The sequence below is a fragment of the Cricetulus griseus genome, chromosome 8, assembly GCF_003668045.3.
Source record: "Cricetulus griseus strain 17A/GY chromosome 8, alternate assembly CriGri-PICRH-1.0, whole genome shotgun sequence".
Lineage (NCBI taxonomy): Eukaryota > Metazoa > Chordata > Mammalia > Rodentia > Cricetidae > Cricetulus > Cricetulus griseus.
The window spans coordinates 9,149,469-9,172,553 of record NC_048601.1 but is presented as its reverse complement, the minus strand read 5'-3'; the positions used below and the strand labels follow the sequence as shown (position 1 = coordinate 9,172,553).

Below are 23,085 nucleotides of genomic sequence, written 5' to 3'. Positions count from 1 at the left end.
AAGAGACTTGAGTGTGCCATGAAGGGCTCTTAGGAGTGGCTAATCCACCTTTCCCCACTGAGTCAACTATTTAAAAGATGCAGAAAGAAGGCCGACATGACAATCCCTTGTAAAAAAAGCCCAGTGGAAATAATACTTCTCCAGATGCCAGCTAATCAATATTTGCTGCACTTATTGTAGGTGATTTCTAGCTATCTGCTTTGACTGGATTATAGTGTCACAACATCCTAACAGCAGGAGCTAAGCCAGCTGCGTACCTCAGCAGCACTGTTTCCTCCCAGACCACCTTTGCTCTATTCTCCATTCAAGGTTATTTTTGGAAAGTAGCAATAAAATCTCCCATTCTTCACTGGGATTAAATGGCAAGGAACCAAAGCAGGTCAAAGTGGGCTCCCAAGCCCCATGGTGTAATGACAATGTAGACAGAGATGAGACAGAATTTGTATGTGAAGGAAGCATATTCTGGGGACTCCAGGGCTGCACTACCTACAGCCCAGAGTGAAGAACAGAGGCCACTCAACATCTGGTAGTGTCCCAACATGGAACACATGACTGGCAACAGCAAGATCACTGACCCAAATTCCAGAAGAGCATCTGAACTGGTGCCTATGGTTGTAGGAGCAACTAGTTAACAGAAGGAGGCACTCCAAAGAGGCCATACTTACCTACCCAGTTCATTAGCAAACAAATCCTTTAGTGGCAGACTTTATAGATGGAGATGCAGCCTGAGTGGCTTGTAATTAAGTGCAACCAGACCTTTGTAAAGGTTCAGTGACCTTTTCTAAAGTAAATAAACATTACATTTAGGTAATAGAGAACAAAGAAAAGTCTGTGCTAATGGAGACAGCTGCTTTTGCTCCCAATGAAATCATACAGAAAGAAAGCAAAAGATGAAATAATGAGGCAGGAGAACTGGCAGTGACAGGATGCAGACAGAAAGAAAGAGGAAGCTAACAGGCAATTGGAGACTCAAAGCGCAGGAGAAAATATGTATCTATATTAAAATGAAAATAAAATTTGGATACAGGGTGGCTCAGCAGTTAAGAGCATGCACTGCCAAGGATGAGAGTTTAGTTTCCAGCACCTGCTATTGAGTGAGTCTGATAAAGGGTCTCAAGAATTTATTTATGTATGAAATAGGGGTAAACACTCAATGATAAGAACAGGTTAGGTGCCACTGCTGATCCAGCTGATCCAGAGGCTCACAACACCCTGTACCTCCAGCTCCAGTGGGATCTGATGCCCTCTTCTGAACTCCACAGGTATACACACACACACACACACACACACACACACACACACACACACACACACACACAATGAAATACAGATTATGTATCATCAATGTAGGGGACAAATGTTAAAAGTTCTCTCAAACTACAGGAAAAAAATTTGAGAACATTCTAAGCTTGTTAACACATTAATAGACATGGAAGAAGGATACAGAAGAACATATATACATACCTTCTTTTATTTCCAATCTAACAGAGTTCAGAGACTTAGCAAGGAAAGAATACTGCATTACAAAAGTAAGAGATTAATGAGAAGGAAATAGCTACTAGAATTTGCTGGTGAAATTCTTTAAAGTTAAGGGACAAAAAGTGGCATGTCCATAAGGTCATCAGCAAGCTGAAATCAAACCACTCCATCACAGTGCTAAATGGCAAATACAATGGAATAATATAAATAGATCTCTCAAAGGAAAAGGTTTTAGCCTCAATATTTCTATTCCCTGGCAGAAAATCATTCATGTGAAAATGCACAGAAAGACATTTTTCAGACACAGAAAAAGATGCTAAAGCGGCACCCATTAATTGTGTCTAAAAAGATTAACAGGAATTTAAGAGGCATTAGAGCAAATCAGTAGAATTGAAATATTAATGTACATGATCTAGTTTACTTAACAACCAGCAAATAAAAGAACAAGCCATTAATCTTACTCGTAATGTGAGGGTAATCGGGTGGCCATCTCCATTTGTGTCACTTGGGTTAAAGCTCAGGGTTGTATCTCTTAGAAAGTCTGGCTTCAAAAGATATCCAGAGCCACCATTATCCAAAAATTTCCCATTCTGCAAATCCATAGGCACTCCAGGGGTTTGGAAGTTCAAGGCCACTGTGAGAAAGAAGTAAATCAATAGTGTTAAGAAACAGGGAGTGTAGCTAAAGACATTCAACTCAGTGTGTGGCAGAATCATCACACATTATGGATCATTTACCTAATAATTCGTGGTTTTTAAATATTTTATGCTGTCTCACTATGGTGGTTTCAATGAAAATGTTCTTCATAGGTTCATAGAGAGTGGCACTACTAGGAGGTGTTGAGGGAAATGTGTCATGTAGGGTGGACTTTGAGGCTTGAAAACTTGAGGCCCAGTACCTCTCTCTCTCTCTCTCTCTCTCTCTCTCTCTCTCTCTCTCTCTCTCTCTCTCTCTCTGTCTCTCTCCCCATGCTATCTGAGAATCCAGATGTAGAACTCTCAGCTGCCACTCCAAGACCATGTCTACCTACATGCTGTCATGTTTCCTGCCATGATGATAAGGGACTAATAAGAAAAAGAAAGTGGCATTCAGTATGGATTATAGAAAAACAATGCTTGTGTCAAATAACATTCAATAATTATAAAAGTAAAGAAAATAGGGCTCTAACTCAGGACTGTAATGTTTTCTCACTCTGTGCGGGCCTTACACTCAATCATCAGTACTGGTGTCTACTACTAAGGAAGAGAAAGCACCAACTATGTCACAAACACCCAGGTCCTAAATGTGGATATGTTCTCCAAGAAAGTGAGAAACTGGTATAGATAGTGTCTGGTAAGTGTCCCTGACATATAGTCTTCTCCAAGCCCTCTGAATTCTATTTAACCCTACTCCCCATCTCCTCATGCCCACATGTCAGCCTCTCCATAGTTCAGGAAACGAAGACTGGGCACTGACAAACTATGATACCGAGTGGTTTGTGCTGGTATCATACCAGCTCTTCAGGTAGGAACAAGGAGAATCTGGCATGGAGAAATAACAAGCCCTGTGACCCTAGTCACCTTCTGAGGCTCATGCAAAGTTAAAATGATGGACACTTGGTTTGAAGAGGGCTCGAGCCTAACTCAAGTAAGGAACTTGATCTTCAATTCCCCTCCTGTCCATCTGGTCTCCCTGTCCCTCAAGCACACAGGTCCCAGTGTCAAGCCTTGTGAATTAGTCTAGGCTTTCCAACCCTCTCAAGTCATTTGGGGAAAACTTTAACCCTGGAAATCAATGATTTACCATGAGTGCCTAATCCCACTTCCAGGGCCAAAACTTTTCCAGAAATTTCCATTAACTCACACAATGAATTCATTCCTACTTACATTTGCAGCTAGCCCATTATCCTACATAACCTACCCATCTGACAGCCTATATTCCAAAACTCTTGAGGGTCAAAATTGGAAGAGTCTGCTCTGGTCACCTTGGGGTAAATTCTGGTGATAAATGCCCTGGTGTGGAAAATGAACTCATGGACTACAAAAAAAGAAAAAAAGTAACACAATTTTGTCAAGTATTTGTAATCAGTTAAACAAAGCTATTTTTGTATATTACTTATGTATGTGAAATAATTCTATACATGGCTTAGACAAAAAAAAATTTTCAATCACAAAATAAAAGAGAATCCTATACATTAATGCTTATAGAATCATTCATAAACTTTTATAATAATTTCATGGAACAACTTATATAAATTGATTATATACTTGAGGAACTATTTCACTTTCATGCATCCAAATTAATTCCACATTAATACAACAATGCACACAATTCCAAAATAAAATGTTTTTAAGTAGCGTATTTACCAATTTGATTCTTGAACCTCAATTTCCACATTAAGATGGACTTGCATGTAAGTCATATGAAGTATTTCTAGTTAAATTAATTTAGTGATCTTTTCACATATTTAAAGAGTTTAGAGGGACCCTTGAGTTACCTGGCTTAGCCCCCAGACCTCTGGTACAGCGACTTTCTCCCAAGTGTGTCCAATCTCTGCTTTCAACCTCCCATTGTCAATCTCACTACTTCCCCAAATCTTTACCTCTAATATTAATCTCTTTTGCTGAGCAATCTACTTTTTTGCAACGTGTACATATGTATACATACATATGTAATCTATACACTGTGTTTCTGCTTGTCTATAAGCTAAGTGACTTGGTGTTTAAAAATTAATTGACACCCTTCTCCATTTGATTGACATCCTTTAGTTTTTTGAACATGTGTCATATTTTCTTCAATATTTTTCTTCTTTCACCGAATAGATCTCAATGCCACAACCATTTCTGACAATATGACAACTAACATTGAAAGAAGTGATTGCTATGGATAGCCCATGGCATTTGCTAGTGGGACAGAGCCCTTCCCTCCTTGTCCTAAACAATATTCCTTAAGATATGTTATTAGTTTAAAAGCTGAATGCTGTTTTGAAATCATGCTCCCTTCTGAACTCTAATGGAAGTCTATCCATAAGTACATCATGCACACTTGGTGCCTAGGGCTTACCGTCTACATAGTGATGCATGCATAGTCTGCATTTTGTTAAATTCTTAGTGTCAACCTGATTGGGTTAAGAAACACCTAGGTATCAATGAGGCACACCTGTATGTGTGTCCCTGGGGGTATTTCTACAGGAGGACTAACTGAGAAAGATCCCCTCAATGTGGGTGTTACCCATCCATGGACTAGGTTCTTACATTGTTAATTAAAGGGAGAAATGAGCCACTGGATCACAAGCATCCATCTCTCTTGCCTTCTTATCTAAAAAGGTGTGAGCAAGCAGCCGCCTCATGTTCCCACCACTGTGGAGCTACAGCCACTATGCTTTCCAAGCCAAGATGGACTGTGTCTCCTCAGACTGTGAGCCGCCTCAGCTTCCTTCCTGAAGTTGCTGCTTGCCAGCCATCTGGTCATGGCAATGAGAAAAATAGCTAACACCCTCTTGTAAGGTGACATCACTGTGTTGCTTCTGAAATTTGACACTAGAAGTTACACACAGTTTATCACGAATGTACTTTATGTTCTTTCTAGAAACATGTGGAAATCAAATTTAAAAAAAGAGGAAATAAAACTTCATACAGTCTCATCACTCAATTAAGAATTACCAATAACTGGGTAATGTGTTCCTTTCTATTCTTTTCTATCTATACACTAGTTTTTCAAATGGATTTATATTATGCATTCCCTTTTACTGGCTGCCTTTTTTTTAACTTAACTGGAAAAAATGTGAGAATCATTTTGTTTCGATAGCATTCCCATATTTTGTTTTTGTGATGTTTATAATGATATGTATAGTAAGTCTAGGTATCTGTGCAGCTAAACCTTTGCCATTATCATTAATTATTTAATTACTGGCTTTTGGTACAAGAAAAATGTTCTATTCTCTTTATGGAGCTATGCCCTATATCTGGGCTCACTGTCCCCCAATCATTTTGTAAAATTGTTTGTGTGTGTTTAATATACTAGGTGTGAGAGAAGTGTAACAACTCCCACTCTACCCAGAGAGCCTGTTCTTATAAACCTAAAAAGCTAGCCAACACGTTGAGGTGTCAGATACCAGCCAGTAAAGTAGGTCATTCAAACTCTCTTGACTATACTGTGCAGTAAGAAATATGCACAACCCAAGTTGGGGAGATGGCTCAGCAGATAAGAGCTCCCACTGAACAAACATGCAGACCCAAGTTTACAACCCCATTACCCACATAAGAACCCAGCATGGCTACATGAACACCTGGAGCCTCAGCACCGTGGCAGGAATCACCCAGGGGGTGAATCAGTGAAGTTTACTGACTACAGCTCCAGGTTCAGTGAGAGATCCTGGCTCAAGGGAGTAAGGCAGAGAGTGACAGAGTGGGACCCTGCTATCTTCAACTGGATTGTACACGATCACAAGTGCAAACATCCACACATACACATCCGTTTCCTCTCTCTCCCCCACCCCAATGGCTTCATTAAGTATTCTTTCCTGTTGCCTACAATACAGTCTTCTATTCTACTCTTCTTTTTATTCCATCCAATTCAATAGCACTCTATCTTATTCTTTTATTTGTTTGATCCTCTAGCCACTATGCAAGGCATCAAAGCACACAGAGGCTCATGCCACTGTCAGATTGCTTCCTCTGTCTCCCAGGGAAACCCAAATGTTTTGCAGGGAACCTGTCTCTCACCACTCTGTAGTACCACCTGCCCACCACAGATTTGCCCAGAAGGATCCATATCTCACAGTCTCATTCAAAATGCCATGACCCAAGCAGGCAATTAAAGCATGATGTTGACACACCTTTAATCCCAGCACCTGGGAAACAGAGGCAGGTAGGTCTCTATGAGTAGTTCAAGTCCAGTCTGGTCTACAAAGTGTGTTCTAGTCCATCCAGGACTACATAATCTTACCTCATCAAAAACAAAAGTTAAGGCAGTTAGTAGCAAAATTTTATGATATGAAACTTAATGCAACTCAAAACTATAACCCCTTTCTAAAGTAAGTGAATTAAAATTTAATAAGAATATACACATTTATAAATACACCCGACCCATGTTAACTCCTCTGCAGTGAATAGAAATGAATTAAATCCTCTGTCCTTTAGAGTTTTAAGCGTTTACCTCTCAATTTTGAAAGTTTTCGAGCTCGGTACTCCCCAATAGAATTATTCTCATTAAATTGCTGATAAAGTCTTGAATATTGGAAGCTTCGAAACTTCTCGGCTTTGGTATAAATGACAAGATCAGATAAGGCCAGAGCTAATTTTAGCTTCCTGCTCTAAAAATAAAATGCAGTGATTTCACATTTTTACATTAATCATTTGAAAATTTCCTTTAATAACAATAAAAATATGCTTTTAAAGAGATCATTTCAGTTTTTTCTTAAACTTATCTCCCCCAAAATTCTTTGGACTAAGTCAATGTGATTGTTTTTATGGCCACAATATTTAATAATCATATGAACTAGACTAAACTTTTAATCTAGTTAAAGTTTCAAAATTTGAGAATAGTAATTTTTACTATTTTCTCATCTCCCAAAGATGTCAGCTTATCCTCATAAATTTTACAGATTTAAGAACTGTAATCATGAATATATTTCCAGTTTATTCTGACATTTTGGGATAGTTTTTATTGTTTAGTTGATATTTGCTCTTCTGCTGCAATTCTCTCAGACACTTCCCAGGTTTGTGAAATGGCATCCCTTACTCATGCTGCACATTAATATTTAAGTTGGTATGTAAATGATACATTTTTTCATAACACCCTCACAAGTATGTATCATTCTACCCTTCTCTAACTCATCTATCTCCCACACTGCCCTCCCCTGTGGTCCTTCTGGCTGCCTCCTGCTCCTCTTCTCCTCAATTAGTATGTCATATAGATAAATTCCATCTTCTCTTAGTCGCATTTCAGTCCTTTATACTTCTTCAGCCCTCTAGTAGTCCTCTTCCTACTCTTGTGTCATTATATATATATATATATATATATATATATATATATATATATATTTGCATTGTTGGCCTGAGTCTGACTGATCTCCCTTAGTCTAATGATCCCCAGCTCCAAGATGGTAGCTGTCAAGAAATAATGAAGACCAAAGGAAAATAGGGCATCTATATCATACCCCTGCAAGGCTCAGGGAACACTACAGAAGGGGAAGCAGAAAGATTATAGGAGCCAGAGGTCAAGAAATATTACTGAGAAATAGTGTTTTCTAGATACAACATAGCCACCACACTGGTGACCTCACAGCAGGTGTGGTCACCTGCAGAAATCCTGCACAAGCTCAAGCCAGCCAGAACCATACCAAGGAGTGGGAAGGGTCCACTGAAGATCTGTTAGCAGTTGAGGGTCACCAAAGGAAGGAAAGCCAGTCTTCTTCAGGAGTGTGGTCGTGATGGGTTGCTCTGCACTCCCAAGCATACAGACGGACATAAAAGATAAACATGCAGGCAGCATTAGCTGGCCTAAGAGGAGGAGGGGGAAGGAAGGAAAGGAGGAGGCAGGAGAGGAAGGTGAAGGGAGGGGGAGAAGAATTCCCTCGGTGGGAGGAGTTATGTGGGGGCAATGAAAGGAGGTGCAGGGGAACGTGACATGGAGTGGGTACGGCCTAAATACAACGTGCTTGCTTACGAAATTACAAAACAGAAAGATTTAAGATGATAAGAAATAGAAATGTTCACAAAAGACCCAGAAACTGAAAAACAACGATGATTCAGTTCATTAAAAAGATAAGACAGAATTTGAAAATGTGAAAACTAAAAATCCAACACGGAGAACCCATCAAGCAAAAAGTTGGCTCTTTGAAAAAATAAGCAAGATCAACAAACCTCTTTCCAAAGCAATAAAGAGAAAAAATCTAGAAGAAATGGACAGATTCCTAGATGCACATGTTTAAATGCAAATCATTCTATGGGGTCTCCCAGTCAGAGCTGACCACCCCAGCATCAGCAATCAGTGCAAACGGGCAGATCATGGCAGTCATTCAAAACAAAATGCTTCTCTCCTAAATAGGCATGCACTGTGTCTGATCCTGTAAAGTATGCAAAGCTGATTTTTTTTTACAATAATCATTCCCAAATACAGAGAAATTGGGACTAAAGATGCACAAAGTTCTGGATATCTGGTTTGACACACTATATCAAGCCATCCCTCAATCAATATTCCTTCCCATGAACTGTTCGTTGGAGGAGGGAGATCGGGTCTCATCTCCTTTAGCCCAGCTTGATAATAGCATATAACACAACGCAAGTATTTTAAGGTCATAATACAAATACATATAAGACTGTGCAGCGCTGACGTTGATTCTGTTGCTTCTGTCTCTGCTATAGGGCAGGGGAACTGTGTCATTTACCTCTGCATGCTTTCCACTCTGTACAATGCCCGCTCCCTAAGAGGTCATCATAACTGTCTCCAGCCTTAGCACTTTGAGAAAAGCTACCCCAGAAAGAGAAATCTGTTTCCAATGTTCTTATCCACTGTCAACTTCTTTCAAATACAATTTTAAATTGGACTCAAGCTGCCATTAAGACAACTGACTCCCTTGCATAAAATTATTTCAACTTTTTACCCAGAACATTAGAAAACTTTGATAGCTTGTAAGAGTCTCAGGAAACCTGTTCTCACCTTTTTCTTGCCAACTACTCCCACTATCAGCTTTGAGGGCTCTGTCTCCTTTTCCTGCTCGACCCGCAACAAAAAGCTGTCTCGTGATTCCGGTTCTTTCAGTGCCTCGACATCACCATCTTCATACGAATCTTCCTCCTTCTCTAACACCAGGCCCTCTTTGTCAGTCCCCTTCCTCTCACGGGTTTCCAGTAAGGTTCCTATCTTCTTATTTTTCACTAATATCTTGAATTTTAGTGCCTATAAGAACAGTTGAAAACAAGACATATTTACAGGTAAGTCTTCACTGCACACTTGAGAAGTACCCTGACATAAAGAGAAAGCAGGACTGAGTCTGGGAACTCAACTCAAGGTACAGCAGGCACCTCCTTGTGTTTTAGAACACTGTCCGTGCTCATTAGAAACCAATGGTAGACACCTCACCCTTGTCTGCCCTCTGCCATCTGCCCTCTGCCCTCCACCTGCCACCTGAGTGAGTCTGGGAGCTGCTCTGCCCCCAACCTCTCCCATCACCCCCTGCTCATTTCTGCATGAGTCCCCCACCCCCGGCCGGACAAGAGTGGATAATCCCAGACCTGAAGGCCCACCCTGAGTCCTGACACACCTCACCCTTGTCCACCCACCACCCTCTGCCCTCGGCTGCCACCTGAGCCTGAGCCTGATGACTGAACCTGAGCCCTCCATCTGCCATCTGAGAGAGGAAGAGACCCCACCAGCACCCACTGGAAGAAGGGATAAGAAGATGACAGAGTAAGAACACACACAACAACAGAAAGACCAATATGACACCACCAGAATCTAGGGACTCCACACCATCAAGAACTGAAAAGCCCAAAACAGAGGATGTAGAAGAGACGGACCTCAAAAATTATCTTATGAAGATGATAGAGACCATTAAAGAGGAAACAAGAAAATTCCGTAAAGAAATAGAAGAAAAAACAAGCCAAAAATTACATGAAATGGAGGAAAAGACAAACCAAAAAATTCAAGAAATAGACAAATCTCTTAAAGAATCTAAAGAAGGCCAAGAAAACACTACCAAACAAGTGAAGGAAACAATTCAAACAGTTCACAGTTTGAAAGCACAATTAGAAACAATAAAGAAAACACAGAATGAGGGGATGCTGGAAATAGAAAAGCTGGGTAAACGATGTAAGCATAACCAATAGAATACAAGAGAGAATCTCAGGTGTTAAAGACTCATTAGAGGATATACAGTCATCGACCAAAGAAAATCTCAAGTCCAACAAATCCCTAACACAAAATATTCAGGAAATATGGGAAACCATGAAAAGACCAAACCTAAGAATAATAGGTATAGAAGAAGGCGAAGAAATTCAGCTCAAAGGTACAGAAAACTTATTCAACAAAATCATAGAAGAAAACTTTCCCAACCTAAAGAAGGATATGCCTATGAAAATACAAGAAGCTTACAGAACACCAAATAGAGTGGACCACAAAAAGAAGTCCCCTCGCCACATAATAATCAAAACACCAAACTTACAGGATAAATAAAAAATATTAAGTGGAACAAAAGAAAAAGGCCAAATCATATACAAAGGCAGACCTATCCAAATTACACCCAACTTCTCAATGGAAACTTTGAAAGCCAGAAGATCATGGATAGATGTTCTACAAACTCTAAGGATGTCAGCCCAGACTACTGTACCCAACAAAGCTTTCAATCACTAAAGATGGAGAAAACAAGATATTCCATGACAAAACCAGATTTAAGCAATACATATCCACAAATCCAGCCCTACAGAAATTAATGGAAGGAAAACTCCAATGTAATGAAGATAACTATGCCCAAAAAAACATAGGCAATAGATAATATCACTTTACCAAACACCAAATAAAAAGGTGGGGAAATCCACACACAATAACACCACCAACAACAAATCCAAAACTAACAAGATCAACAATCAATGGTCATTAATATCCCTCAATGTCAATGGTCTTAACTTGCCTATAAAAAGATACAGGCTAACAGAATGGATACGAAGACAGAATCCATGCCTTCTGATGCATACAAGAAACACATCTCAACTTCAAAGACAGATGGTACTTCAGAATAAAGGGTTGGGAAAAGATTTTCCAATCAAATGGACCCAAGAAACAAGCTGGTGTACCAATCCTAATATCTAACAAATTAGACTTCAAACTAAAATCAATCAAAAGAGATGAAGAAGGGCACTTTCTACTCATCACAGGAAAAGTCCATGAAGATGAAGTCTCAATTCTGAACATTTGTGCCCCAAATACAAAGTCATCCATGTTTGTAAAAGAAACATTGCTAAAGCTCAAAATCACACACAAAACCTCACACACTTATAGTATAAGACTTTAACACACCACTCTCACCACTAGATAGGACCACCAGGCAGAAACTTAACAAAGAAACAAAAGAACTAACAGATGTTATGACCCAATTGGGTTTAACAGATATCTATAGAACATTCCATCCAAACACAAAAGAATATACCTTCTTCTCAGCGCCACATGGATCCTTCTCTAAAATTGACCACATACTCGGCAACGTAGCAAACCTACACAGATATAAAAAGAAAAATGGAATAATCCCCTGTATCTTATCAAACCACCATGCTTTAAAGTTAGAATTCAAGAACAACACAAATTGAAGAACCCCTACAAATGCATGGAAATTACATAATGCACAATTGAACCATTCTTGGGTCAAGGAAGAAATAAAAACAGAAATTAAAGACTTCCTAGAATTTAATGAGAATGAAGACACAACATTCCCAAACCTATGGGACACTTTGAAAGCACTGCTAAGAGGAAATTTCATAGCACTGAATGCCCACATGAAGAAACTGGAGAATAGTGACACTAGAGAATGAACAGTGTAACTGAAAGCTGTACAACAAAAGGAAGCAAACACTCCCCGGAGGAATAGACGCCTGGAAATAATCAAACTGAGGGCTGAAATCAATAAAGTAGAAACCAGGAAAACACTACAAAAACACAATGAAACAAAGAGTTGGTTCTTCGAAAAAGTCAACAAGATAGACAAACATTTATCCAAACTAACCAAAAAGCAGAGAGAGAGCATGCTAATTAACAAAATCAGAAATGAAAAGGGGGACATAACAACAGACACTGAAGAAATCCAGAGAATCATCATGTCATACTTTGAAAACCTGCACTCCACAAAATTTGAAAATCTAAAGGAAATGGACAATTTTTTGGATTGATATCACTTACCAAAATTAAATCAAAAACAGATAAGCAATTTAAACAGATCTATAACCACTAATGAAATAGAAGCAGTCATCAAAAATCTACCAACCAAAAAAAGCTCTGGGCCAGATGGATTCACTGCAGAATTCTACCAGAAATTCAAAGGAGAGCTAATATCAGTACTCCTCAAATTGTTCCACACAATAGCAACATAAGGGACATTGCCAAGCTCTTTTTATGAGGCTATAGTTACATTGGTACCCAAGCCACACAAAGACAAAATGAAAAAAGAGAATTACAGACCAATATACCTCATGAACATCGACGTAAAAATATTCAACAAAATACTGGCAAATCCAATCCAAAAACACATCAGAGAAATCATCCACCATGATCAAGTTGGCTTTATCCCAGGAATGCAGGGATAGTTCAACATACAAAAAAATCCATCAATGTAATCCACCAAATAAACAAACTGAAAGAGAAAAACCACATGATCATCTCACTAGATGCTGAAAAAGCCTTTGACAAAATCCAACATCTCTTCATGATTAAGGTCTTGGAGAGATCAGGAATAACAGGAACATACCTAAACATGATAAAAAGCAATATACAGTAAACCAACAGCAAACATCAAACAAAATGGAGAGAAACTCAAGGTGATTCCTCTAGAATCAGGAATAACACAAAGCTGTCCACTCTCTCCATATCTCTTCAATATTGTACTTGAAGTCCTAGCTAGAGCAATAAGACAAAAAAGGAGACCAAGGGGATATAAATTGAAAAGGAAGAAGTCAAACTTTCACTATTTGCAGATGATATGATAGTTTACATAATTGACACAAAAAACTCTACCAGGGAACTACTACAGCTGATAAACACCTTCAGCAAAGTGACAGGATACAAGAATAACTCAAAAAAAAAAAATCAGTAGCCATACTATACACAGAAGATAAATGTGCTGAGAAAGAAATCAGAGAAACATCACCCTTTATAATAGCAACTAACAACATAAAATATATTGGAGTAATGCTAAAGAAAAATGAGAAAGACCTGTATAGTAAGAACTTTGAGTCTTTAAAGAAAGAAATTAAAGAAGATACCAGAAAATGGAAAGATCTCTCATCCTCTTGGATAGGTAGGATCAACATAGTAAAAATGGCAATCTTGCCAAAAGCAATCTACAGATTCAATGCAATCCCCATCAAAATACCAACACAATTCTTCACAGACCTTGAAAGAACAGTACTCAACTTCATATGGAAAAACAAAAAAAAACCCGGATAGCCAAACAACCCTGTTCAATAAAGAAACTTCCGGAGGCATCACCATCCTTAACTTCAAGCTCTATTATAGAGCCATAGACCTAAAAGCAGCTTGGTATTGGCACAAAAATAGACAGGTTGACCAATGGAATCGAATTGAAAACCCTGATATTAACCCACACACCTATGAACACCTGATTTTTGACAAAGAAGCTAAATTTATACAATGGAAAAAAGAAAGCATCTTCAACAAATGGTGATGGCATAACTGGACTCAGATGTGTAGAAGATTGCAGATTGATCCATATCTATCACCACACACTAAACTTAAGTGCAAATGGATCAAAGACCTCAAAATAAATTCAGCTACACTGAACCTCCTAGAAGAGAAGGTAGGTGGCACCCTTGAGCAAATTGGTACAGGAGACCGCTTTCTGAACATAACACCAGTAGCTCAAACATTGAAATCGACAATTAATAAATGGGACCTCCTGAAACTGAGAAGCTTCTGAAAAGCAAAGGACACGCCAGCAAGACAAAAACGTCAGCCCACAGAATGGGAAAAGATATTCACCAACACCACATCTGACAGAGGGCTGATCACCAAAATACACAATGAACTCAAGAATCTAGCCACCAAAATACCAAACAATGCAATTAAAATATGGAGTGCAGAACTAAATAGAGAATTCTCAACAGAGGAATCCAAAATTGCTGAAAGACACTTGAGAAAGTGCTCAACATCCTTAGCCATCAGGAAAATGCAACTCAAAACCACTCTAAGATACCTACCATCTTACTCCTGTCAGAATGGCTAAAATCAGTAACACCAATGACAGTCTATGCTAGAGAGTATTCGGAGAAAGAGGAACTCTCCTCCATTGCTGGTGGGAGTGCAAACTTGTACAACCACTTTGGAAATCAGTATGGCAGTTTCTCAGGAAAATGGGAATCAGTCTACCACACAATCCAGCAATCCCTCTCTTGGGCATATACCCAAAGAATGCACACTCATACAATAAGGACATATGTTAAACTATGTTCATAGCAGCATTATTTGTAATAGCCAGAACCTGGTAACAACCTAGATGCCCCTCAACTGAAGAATGGATAGAGAAAATGTGGTATATTTACACAATGGATTACTACTCAGCGGAAAAAAACAATGGAATCTTGAAATTCAAAGGCAAATGGATGGAACTAGAAGAAACCATCCTGAGTGAGGTAACCCAATCACAAAAAGATAAACATTTTTGATTTTTAGACATAGATCAAAGGATCTCTAGCCTACATTTCACACTATCTGATGAGCTAGGAATCAAGGACGACCCCAAGAGAAGATTGAATAGTCCCTGGAAGAAGGGGATGGGGACAAGAATCCCTGACCAAATTGGAGCCCAGGGGCAGGGAGAGGAAGGAGAGTTTTCATCCAGTTGCTGTTCAAAGCAGAAACAGACACCCATAGCCTAGCACTGAACCATACTACTGGAATTCAATTGTGGAGAGGGAGGAGGGTTGAGCAAAGGAGCCAAGACAGGGCTGGAGAAACCTGCAGAAACAGTGGACCTGAACTACTGATAGCATGGAGACCCTAGTCATAAATCTGGGAAAACAGCATTGGACCAAACCAAGCCCTCTGAATGTAGGTGCCATCTAGGAGGCCAAGACAGTCTATGGGACCTCTAACAGCGGAGCCAGTCTTTATCAGTAGAGCACAAATGGACTTTGGGAGCCAATTCCCTATAGAAGGATACTATTGCAGCCCAGATACAGCAAGGAGGGTCTAGACCCTCCCCCAAACAATATGACAGTCTTTGAAGGTCTTTGGTAGAGGGCCTCACTATCCCTGGGGAGGAGTTGGGGGGGAGGCAGGGGTTAGGGTGGCTTGGGTGGGGAACATGGGAGGATGGGAGGGCGAGAGAATGGGGGATGGATTTGTAAATATGAGTAATTAAAAATAAAAATAATAATAAAAAACAAACCAATGGTATTACCATCCTGCCCATAATTCACCCTAAAAGAGGCCTGTGGAGACTTATTATAAACAATCTTTTTTTATATTCCATGAATTGCTAGGATTTGATAAGTTTGAAATAGGTTGGAAATTGCAGGTATGTACATTGAAATGTTTGTCACATTGCTGAATTTAAAAGGTTGCAACTTCTGGCAGTAGATGCCATATTCTTAATCCAGCAATAAAATCATCCAGTGGGATCAGATATTTAAAAATGCCCCATCAGTCTGTCCAACATCTAACACGGATTGCATTCAAAATGTATAAAGCTTCTTCAATTGAAACCCATGCAAGTATCAATGACTTAGTATTTCCAGTCATCAATTCACAGATGTGGCAAAATTTACCACCGTCATAGAGGGTCATTCACTGTGAATTCAAAGCCTTCTCAACTATCTCCATCCTTTCCAAAAATCCGTTAACCTATTTGAGTGCCTGCCATATCACACTAATACTGGAATAAATGTGCTCAAGTAAAGTTTCCCCCGAAAAGAGACCTCAGTCTTCCTGCCTGCCTGCCTTTCTTCCTTCTTTTCTTCCTCCCTTCCCACCATTTTCTGTCAGCCTCACACCTTGATTCTCCTCTTTTATGATGGCCCTTACATTACTCCCTAATATGGAGTTTGCCAAAATGTATTCTGTGCCCACATGCCAAAAGTGTTAGGAATGACGCTTGCTAAGGGAACACATTTTGGGAATGTACTTCACAATTAAGAAGTCAGAATCCGAACTCATCTCTCCTGACTCAAGTGTCCACTTCCTGTATCCCGGCGTCCCTCATCACATCAAGTTTTCCCCTTTCGGCTCTCCACTGGACACCTGGGTGATGACCGAGGACACAGAGCCAATTGTTCTTCTACTCTTAAATCTATTGTGCGTTTGTTTCATTCTTTTTGTTGGTGGATAAATTCATCAAAATGCATTTCATAGTGAAAGTATAAAAGTCAGCATGAACCTCCACAGCCTTGGAGTGACTAGCCTAACTGTGCAGCAGTTTGCTGAGATCTGTGGACTTTGGGTTAAAGTTTTAATAAAAGCTTCTAAATCTTAAATTGTGGGGGTGAAACAAGGCTAAGTTCCCAAGTTCCCAAGCAATTATCTCTCACATTGAAGACTGGGCACTATGAAAAGGGACTTTATCTCTAACTGACGCCTCAGAAACTGCCCCCTTACAGTAGTGTGGACGCTGAGACCTCAAAGACATTCATGGAGAAGAATGCAAAAAAGAAAAAAAAAAAAAAAGACCTGCCAACAGTACAATATTCAGAGTGAATTGTTTAAAATTTCTCAGAATTGGATCATGGCTCTGAAGTTGCATCTTCAGTGATTTATAGCTAGCATTTTGTGTAAATTCTTACAGTTTTTGTCAACTGGGCAGACTTAGTCTCTGAGCATTCTTCATGAGTCGTGATTTTTTTTTCACTCACCAATATGTGTGTGTTGTCTGTCTTGGTTCTATCATGTCAGCACATTGGTTTCCTTTTCAATTTTTAAATTCCTCACTTATTTAAATGACGTGAGGAAAAATATTCAAATCTCACAAAAATAATGCTACATTATCAAGGCTGAAGTCACATCAAAATCAAATAGTGATTGTTAGAAAATACTACTGAAAAGAAAGTTCACTTACATTTTGTGGCATTGGGGGTTATGAGTCAGCCAAAGAAATCTAAGAGAAGTGAGATTGAGAGAGTGGGTCACACTGCATCTGTGCCTGAAGTAAGGTTGGAGCAGAAGTCAGCATTTTAAGGAAAGAACAGAGAAGTCCTGGGTCCTGTGTGTTGAAAGGGAAACAGGTCACATGTATTCTGAGATGGACCCAGTGAGGTCCATCCACAGGAAGAATTGTGGTAACGTGAATGCATAGCTCTCTGGGGCAGGCAAAGAGGAGACAGACGGAGGGGGTCCTGGGGGCTGACTGGAAAAGGGGGAGTTTAATCTCTGTTTGTTGATATTTTGAGTATGGATTCTGTTTACAGCCTTGGTATCTCACCCTTTAACCTTTTGCCTTTAAAACATATCACATTCCTGAGGTTCTATATTAAAATGCCTTCAGAGTTTGGACTCATCAAAAAGTGGATTTTACATCGATCTCTGCTTTGGTTTTTTTCCTACTACTGTTCTTGACAAAAGTCACTTAAGGAAGGGGGATTTATCTCACCTCACAGTTCCACATTACAGTCCCTTATATTAGGGAAGTCCCAGTGGTGGCAGGAGGTCAAGGGAACTGGTCACATTGCACCCACAGTCAGGACAGAGAGCAGTGGATGCATGCATGCCAGTGCTCAGCCTTGTCAGTTAGACAGCCCAGGTTCCATTAACAAGATGGCTTTTCCCACATTAGCTATTGCAAGCAGGGCAACCCCCCCAACATGGCAGGCAGGCCCTGAGTCCAACCTCCCAGGTGATTCTAGATTCTGTCAAGTTGACACTTAGCAAAAAGCCACCAGTTTCTATGAATTTCCTTTGTTTGCATGTTCTCTGTCTTCACCAGCATAACTTAAACTTAACAAAGCACTCCTTAGACAACACAGAGCGAAGCAACTTCTCTGTTAAATGATTAAAACAGAGCAGCTGTGCTGGTCTCTAACCTACCAGAGAAGGTGACCACAATGTGTACTTTGTTTTTCTGTTTTGTTTTTTTTTTCTTTATCTGAGCTTCTCAGACAAATTTTTTACCTCTGGAGATGGTAGTTTATCTGGAAAGTCATCAAGCATGTCGGAGAGCAGGAAGTCTCCAAAGGTACTTTCCAGAATGTCAGCCATCATTTCCTGCTGGCCTGGTGAGCAGTGGTTCTCCAAGGACAGCACTACTGGGTACTCAGATGCCTAGAATAGGAACCATTGCTATGGTTACGCATCAGAACTTTTAAACTGCCCTAATGCAATTCATCTAAACATTTTATCTCTAAATTCATCTCCAACTGTCTTTGCAAAATAAGCTTGCTTTAAAATGAAAATTATCTTTGCATCTGACAAAGTAAGGGCTTCAAAAACCTATGGAAAGATTATTGTTCTTGTTTGCCTTTGAAGTATGAGCAAAGCCTGAATCACCCATCAGTGGGGATTTAGTTCAGTAAGTTATATCATGTCTGTAGAAAGAAATGACATAGGTCCATTTCCGAGAAGTTGAAAGTCAGGCTTGGAGGCTTAGGTCTGTAATCCCAGTTAATCAGGAGGCTGAGGGGGAAAGATCCTACATTCAAGGCTAGCCTGGCTAAAGAGTCTAAGGACAGCCTTGGCAACTAAGGAAGACCTTGTCTTGAAATAAAAAGTAAAAATGAAGGTGTGGTGGTGTCAGTGAGCGGGATGACCCCAGGCCCCAAGATTCCCAGACAAAGAGGGAAACCTTTCAAAGACCTACAGAAATATGGCATTTAAATGGTTTAGGGTTTTTCTTGGCAGTGAGACACAACTGCTCCTGGCACACCAATTATGTCAGAAAGGAGGATGGGCATCGAAGAAACTCATTATGGAGTTTGCTTTCAACATGGCAAGATTAGCCATTTGGGCAAGAATCTGCTCTTACCTGGACTGTTTGTTGCTGTATAAACTGGACATGCAGGACCCACAAGAAAATGACTGCTGAACTTACAAAACAAGACAGTACTGAAGGGTTCCTGTTGAAATGGAGAAGTGTACCAGACACACTGTGGCCTATGGGCTGAAGATGGATGCCCCAATGTTACAGAGGAACTTAGGGTGACTGTCCAGGTAACGAGATGTCTCTGTCAATTCTAGAGTTTATATAATATCCTTCTGTGGTCTTTGATAGAGTTGAAGACAGATAGTTATGGTTATAGTTTTCTTCAGTTATTATCAAAGATAAGTTATCCTTCTTTTATTTTAGACAGAAAAGAGGAGATGATGGGGGAAGTACTTCTGTGTATGTTTATCTTTGATTGTTAAATAAAATACTGTTTGGCCAATGAGACAGCAAGTTAGACGGGACTAGGAGTCAAAGAGGATTCTGGGAAATGTAGTAGAGAAGTGGTGATCCAGGCAGGAAGTGACATAGCAAGGAGACTCATATTTATGCGAAGGAGAACAGGAAGGGCCCCTTTTTTCTCCTTCCTCCTCCAGTGGCAGGATGTGAGCCACCAGCAAGAGAGGGTGCCAGCAAAAGGCATACTCTATAGAAATAAGTCTTATAATATATATAGATTTATGATAATTAAGACTGAGCTAGCAGATGAGAATCCTAGTCATTGGCCAAGCAGCTTTGAACCTAATACAGGTTTCTGTGTATTCATTTGGGCCTAACTGGGGCGGGCGGCTGGCATAAAGCTCACACGTGGCTGTGGGGCTCAGGTGGCTTTTGGCAGAAAGATTTATCGTAACAGTGTGGATACAGTTCTTTGGTAGAGCATTTGTCCACCATGCACAAGACCCTGGCTTCAATCCTCAGTGCTCAACCCTGGCCCCAAAAGATCTGTGAAGCTGTATACACCACCATAGAAACAGCTGTAACATATTCTTATGGAAAGGAAACTTGCCTAGAAGACCTTGGGTGTTGAAAGTCCCCCAAAGGGATGAGAGTTATGCTTAATTAACAAAATAATGGGTTTTATTATAACACCCTCATAGGTGTGCATCATTGTACATTGTACTTGGTCTATATTCACACATATTATACACCATTTACCATAAATGGGATTTCTTTTTAAATTTCATTTTCAGTTAGGTCATTTTTTAATAAAAATGTTGTTAATTATTTTTATTCAGATTTTTTTTATTCTACATATTTACTAGCTCTCACAGTTGTTTGTGATATGTTTGGGTTTTTTTTTACATTTATAATCATCTGAAAATAGAGAGAATTTTATTTCTTCCTTTATAATTTTAATGACTTTTATTGAATCTATTTCTACTTTTTATACTTGTGTAGTGAGTGTGTGCACACAAACATGGATGTGCATGACACATGTGTGCAGGTCAGAGGACAACTTGAATCTGTTCACTTCTTCTACCACATGGGTTCAGGGATCTAACAGTTTGTCAGACTTGGTGGCCCTCACCTTCACACACTGAGACATCTCACCAGCCCATCCTTTCATTTTTCTTGTCCAATTGTTCATCTCTGTTCTTTGGAGTCTTGGAAAATTTAGACTTTTAGATCCCTGAGAAGACTTTGAATTTTAAGACTGTATCTATCACCTAGCAGTATCTAGTTAAACTAAACTAAGTGGCAGGGTGGCGGGGGGGGGGGGGGGGGGAGTGTCATTCAAGCATTAAGAAAGAGCATTTTAGACAAATGGGGCACTAAGTACAAAAGATTTTAGATGTACCTGGAAAACAAAACAAAGCCCTAGTGAACAAGGGACACCGAAGCAGGGGAACTCAGAGGTCAGAGAAAAACTGGTCCCAAGGACCTGGCAAAGCAAGGGTGGAGTCTAGCCTCTATTCTGCGAGTCTTTGGAAGTGGGAGTGATGATGTGGCTTGCCACAAAGTCACTCGGATGCGCATGATGATGATAAATGAATACAACATTGTGGTTTCTAGTTTATGTTTACAGGGTAGGTGATGTATTCATAGGGAAACATTGTATTTATTGAACCTGCAGGTTTCTTTCTATGTACGTGCTTATTGAGTAACTACTGAGGAAGATGTAGTTAAATCTTTTGATGGTAATACAGTTGCAACTCTTTTTTTTTTCTTTTTGGTTTTCAAGACAGGGTTTCTCTGTTTAACAGCCCGGGCTATCCTGAAACTCACTCTGCAGACTAGGTTGGCCTCAAACTCACAAAGACCTGCCTGACTCTGCCTCCCAAGTGCTGAGATTAAAGGTATGTACACCATGCCTGGCCCAACAGAAGCAATTCAGATGCAAAGAAATCAACTATATTAAATTTTCAAAACAGACTATCTAAAGGTATACAATTACCTAGCCTAGAAAATGGAGCCAAGTATTAATCAAAACACCTTAAAAGTTTTTTTTATGAGAGACTGCTAAAACCAGCCCAAATACAATCAGACTTATAAAGTAAACTTAGTTCTAAAAAAATTTAGACATTTGCATCTGTAACTAACAAATTGGTCCATTTAAACTCCAAAGCATACTGTTATCAATTGAGATGATGGACAGTTGACACATTTTATTTTTGTTTTAAAAGTAAAATATTTGGGCATAGGTAAAATGTTCATTATTTTCTAGATCAGTATATCTCACACTTTTGGGTTCATGGCACATAATAAAAATAAATATATTTCTTAACATAACACACACAAGACTAAACAAGAACTCCCATGAACACTCACTACCTTCCACTTTGATAAACCTACCTTCAGCTACTAACCACCAAGTGGATTTTGTGGCCTCTCGTAGCTCACAATTTAAAATGTCACCAGTTTAAAGTAAGGACACACTATACAGAATTTGGGAGCGGTAAATTCTAAACGACTGTGGCGGAGACATGCACATACCATGAAGGCATACTTGTGTATTGCTTGGATGACAGTTTTGAAGAGGAGCTTGCTGGTAAGAGTGTATCCGTGGTACACAACAGGTTCGTTTTGTGATCCATCCCAGCAGTCGATTTCCAGACAGCGGCAGCCTTTCACAAGGGCGCTAACCAAAGTCAAGCAGAGCAGTGTCATACGCAGACCATAAACAATGGGTAGAACAAGATCAACTATTCAGACTTTTAAAATAAATATCTAAGGCAGTCTGTAATCGAGAAACATTTTGAACCTTAGAAAATTGCAACCTTATAAAGTAGAAACACTATCTTTGTGTCACACAGACAGACCAGACAGACCCGTTCTCCCTCTGTTTGACTCTGTATTGGTCTCTTTCTGAAGAGACCAGGAGTGGGTGGCTGCCTCTAGCTATCTGTATTGATCTCTTTAGGAAGCTTGCATGTGCTAGGGGAGGAAAGATGGCTGCCTTTAGCTACAGCTTCGAAGCCCTACGCTTCCAACCCAAACAGTACTGCTCATGGTGCTACTGTTGTTGACTGTCATCTTTGCAGTATACAAAGGCGTCTGGAATTCACAAAGCACATGAGTAAAATTGTCTATGGTTCTCTTCATCACACTTCGTTTTGGGGGCTGAAGAACATGGTGGGAAGGGGAAGGATGCAAAAGAAACCATGGCCACAGCAGGTGGAAAACGTGAGGTTGACAGCCCAGCAAACCTGCTCCACCTTCTCCTGCAAGGACTGCTGGAGCCCTCTCCCAGCTATTCAGAACAGGAGACCTGCAAACCTGCTCACCTATGTTGCTTTGACTCACAATTTCTTCAGAGAAAATTTTGAGGGACCATTTCCGAATGCACCAATTCACAGCTCTCTCCAAACTGAGGGAAATGCATTCTCACTTCACCTCAGGTCTAAAACTCATTTGATTTCCCATCTATCAAATAAATCAGCTTCTTGACCCACACATAAATTCCATCTTGGGTTTTGAAGCTGGTTGTACCCACTGGGTTTAAATGGATTGTCAGTGTTCTTACTCAGAGAGTGACCGACACTTTAACAAAC

General features: G+C 39.8%; 1 protein-coding gene across 1 annotated transcript in view; it reads right to left on the bottom strand.

The window, feature by feature from the left end:
- Plcz1 (phospholipase C zeta 1) overlaps positions 1 to 23,085 on the bottom strand; it is a 52,744-nt gene that overhangs the window by 8,285 nt on the left and 21,374 nt on the right. The window contains exons 5-10 of the mRNA XM_027430007.1: positions 22,028 to 22,172; positions 18,283 to 18,432; positions 9,121 to 9,360; positions 6,616 to 6,772; positions 3,379 to 3,495; positions 1,941 to 2,113 (exon numbers count right to left, since the gene is read on the bottom strand). Of these exons, the coding sequence (XP_027285808.1) occupies positions 1,941 to 2,113; positions 3,379 to 3,495; positions 6,616 to 6,772; positions 9,121 to 9,360; positions 18,283 to 18,432; positions 22,028 to 22,172 (982 nt within the window). The remainder of the gene's footprint in view (positions 1 to 1,940; positions 2,114 to 3,378; positions 3,496 to 6,615; positions 6,773 to 9,120; positions 9,361 to 18,282; positions 18,433 to 22,027; positions 22,173 to 23,085) is intronic.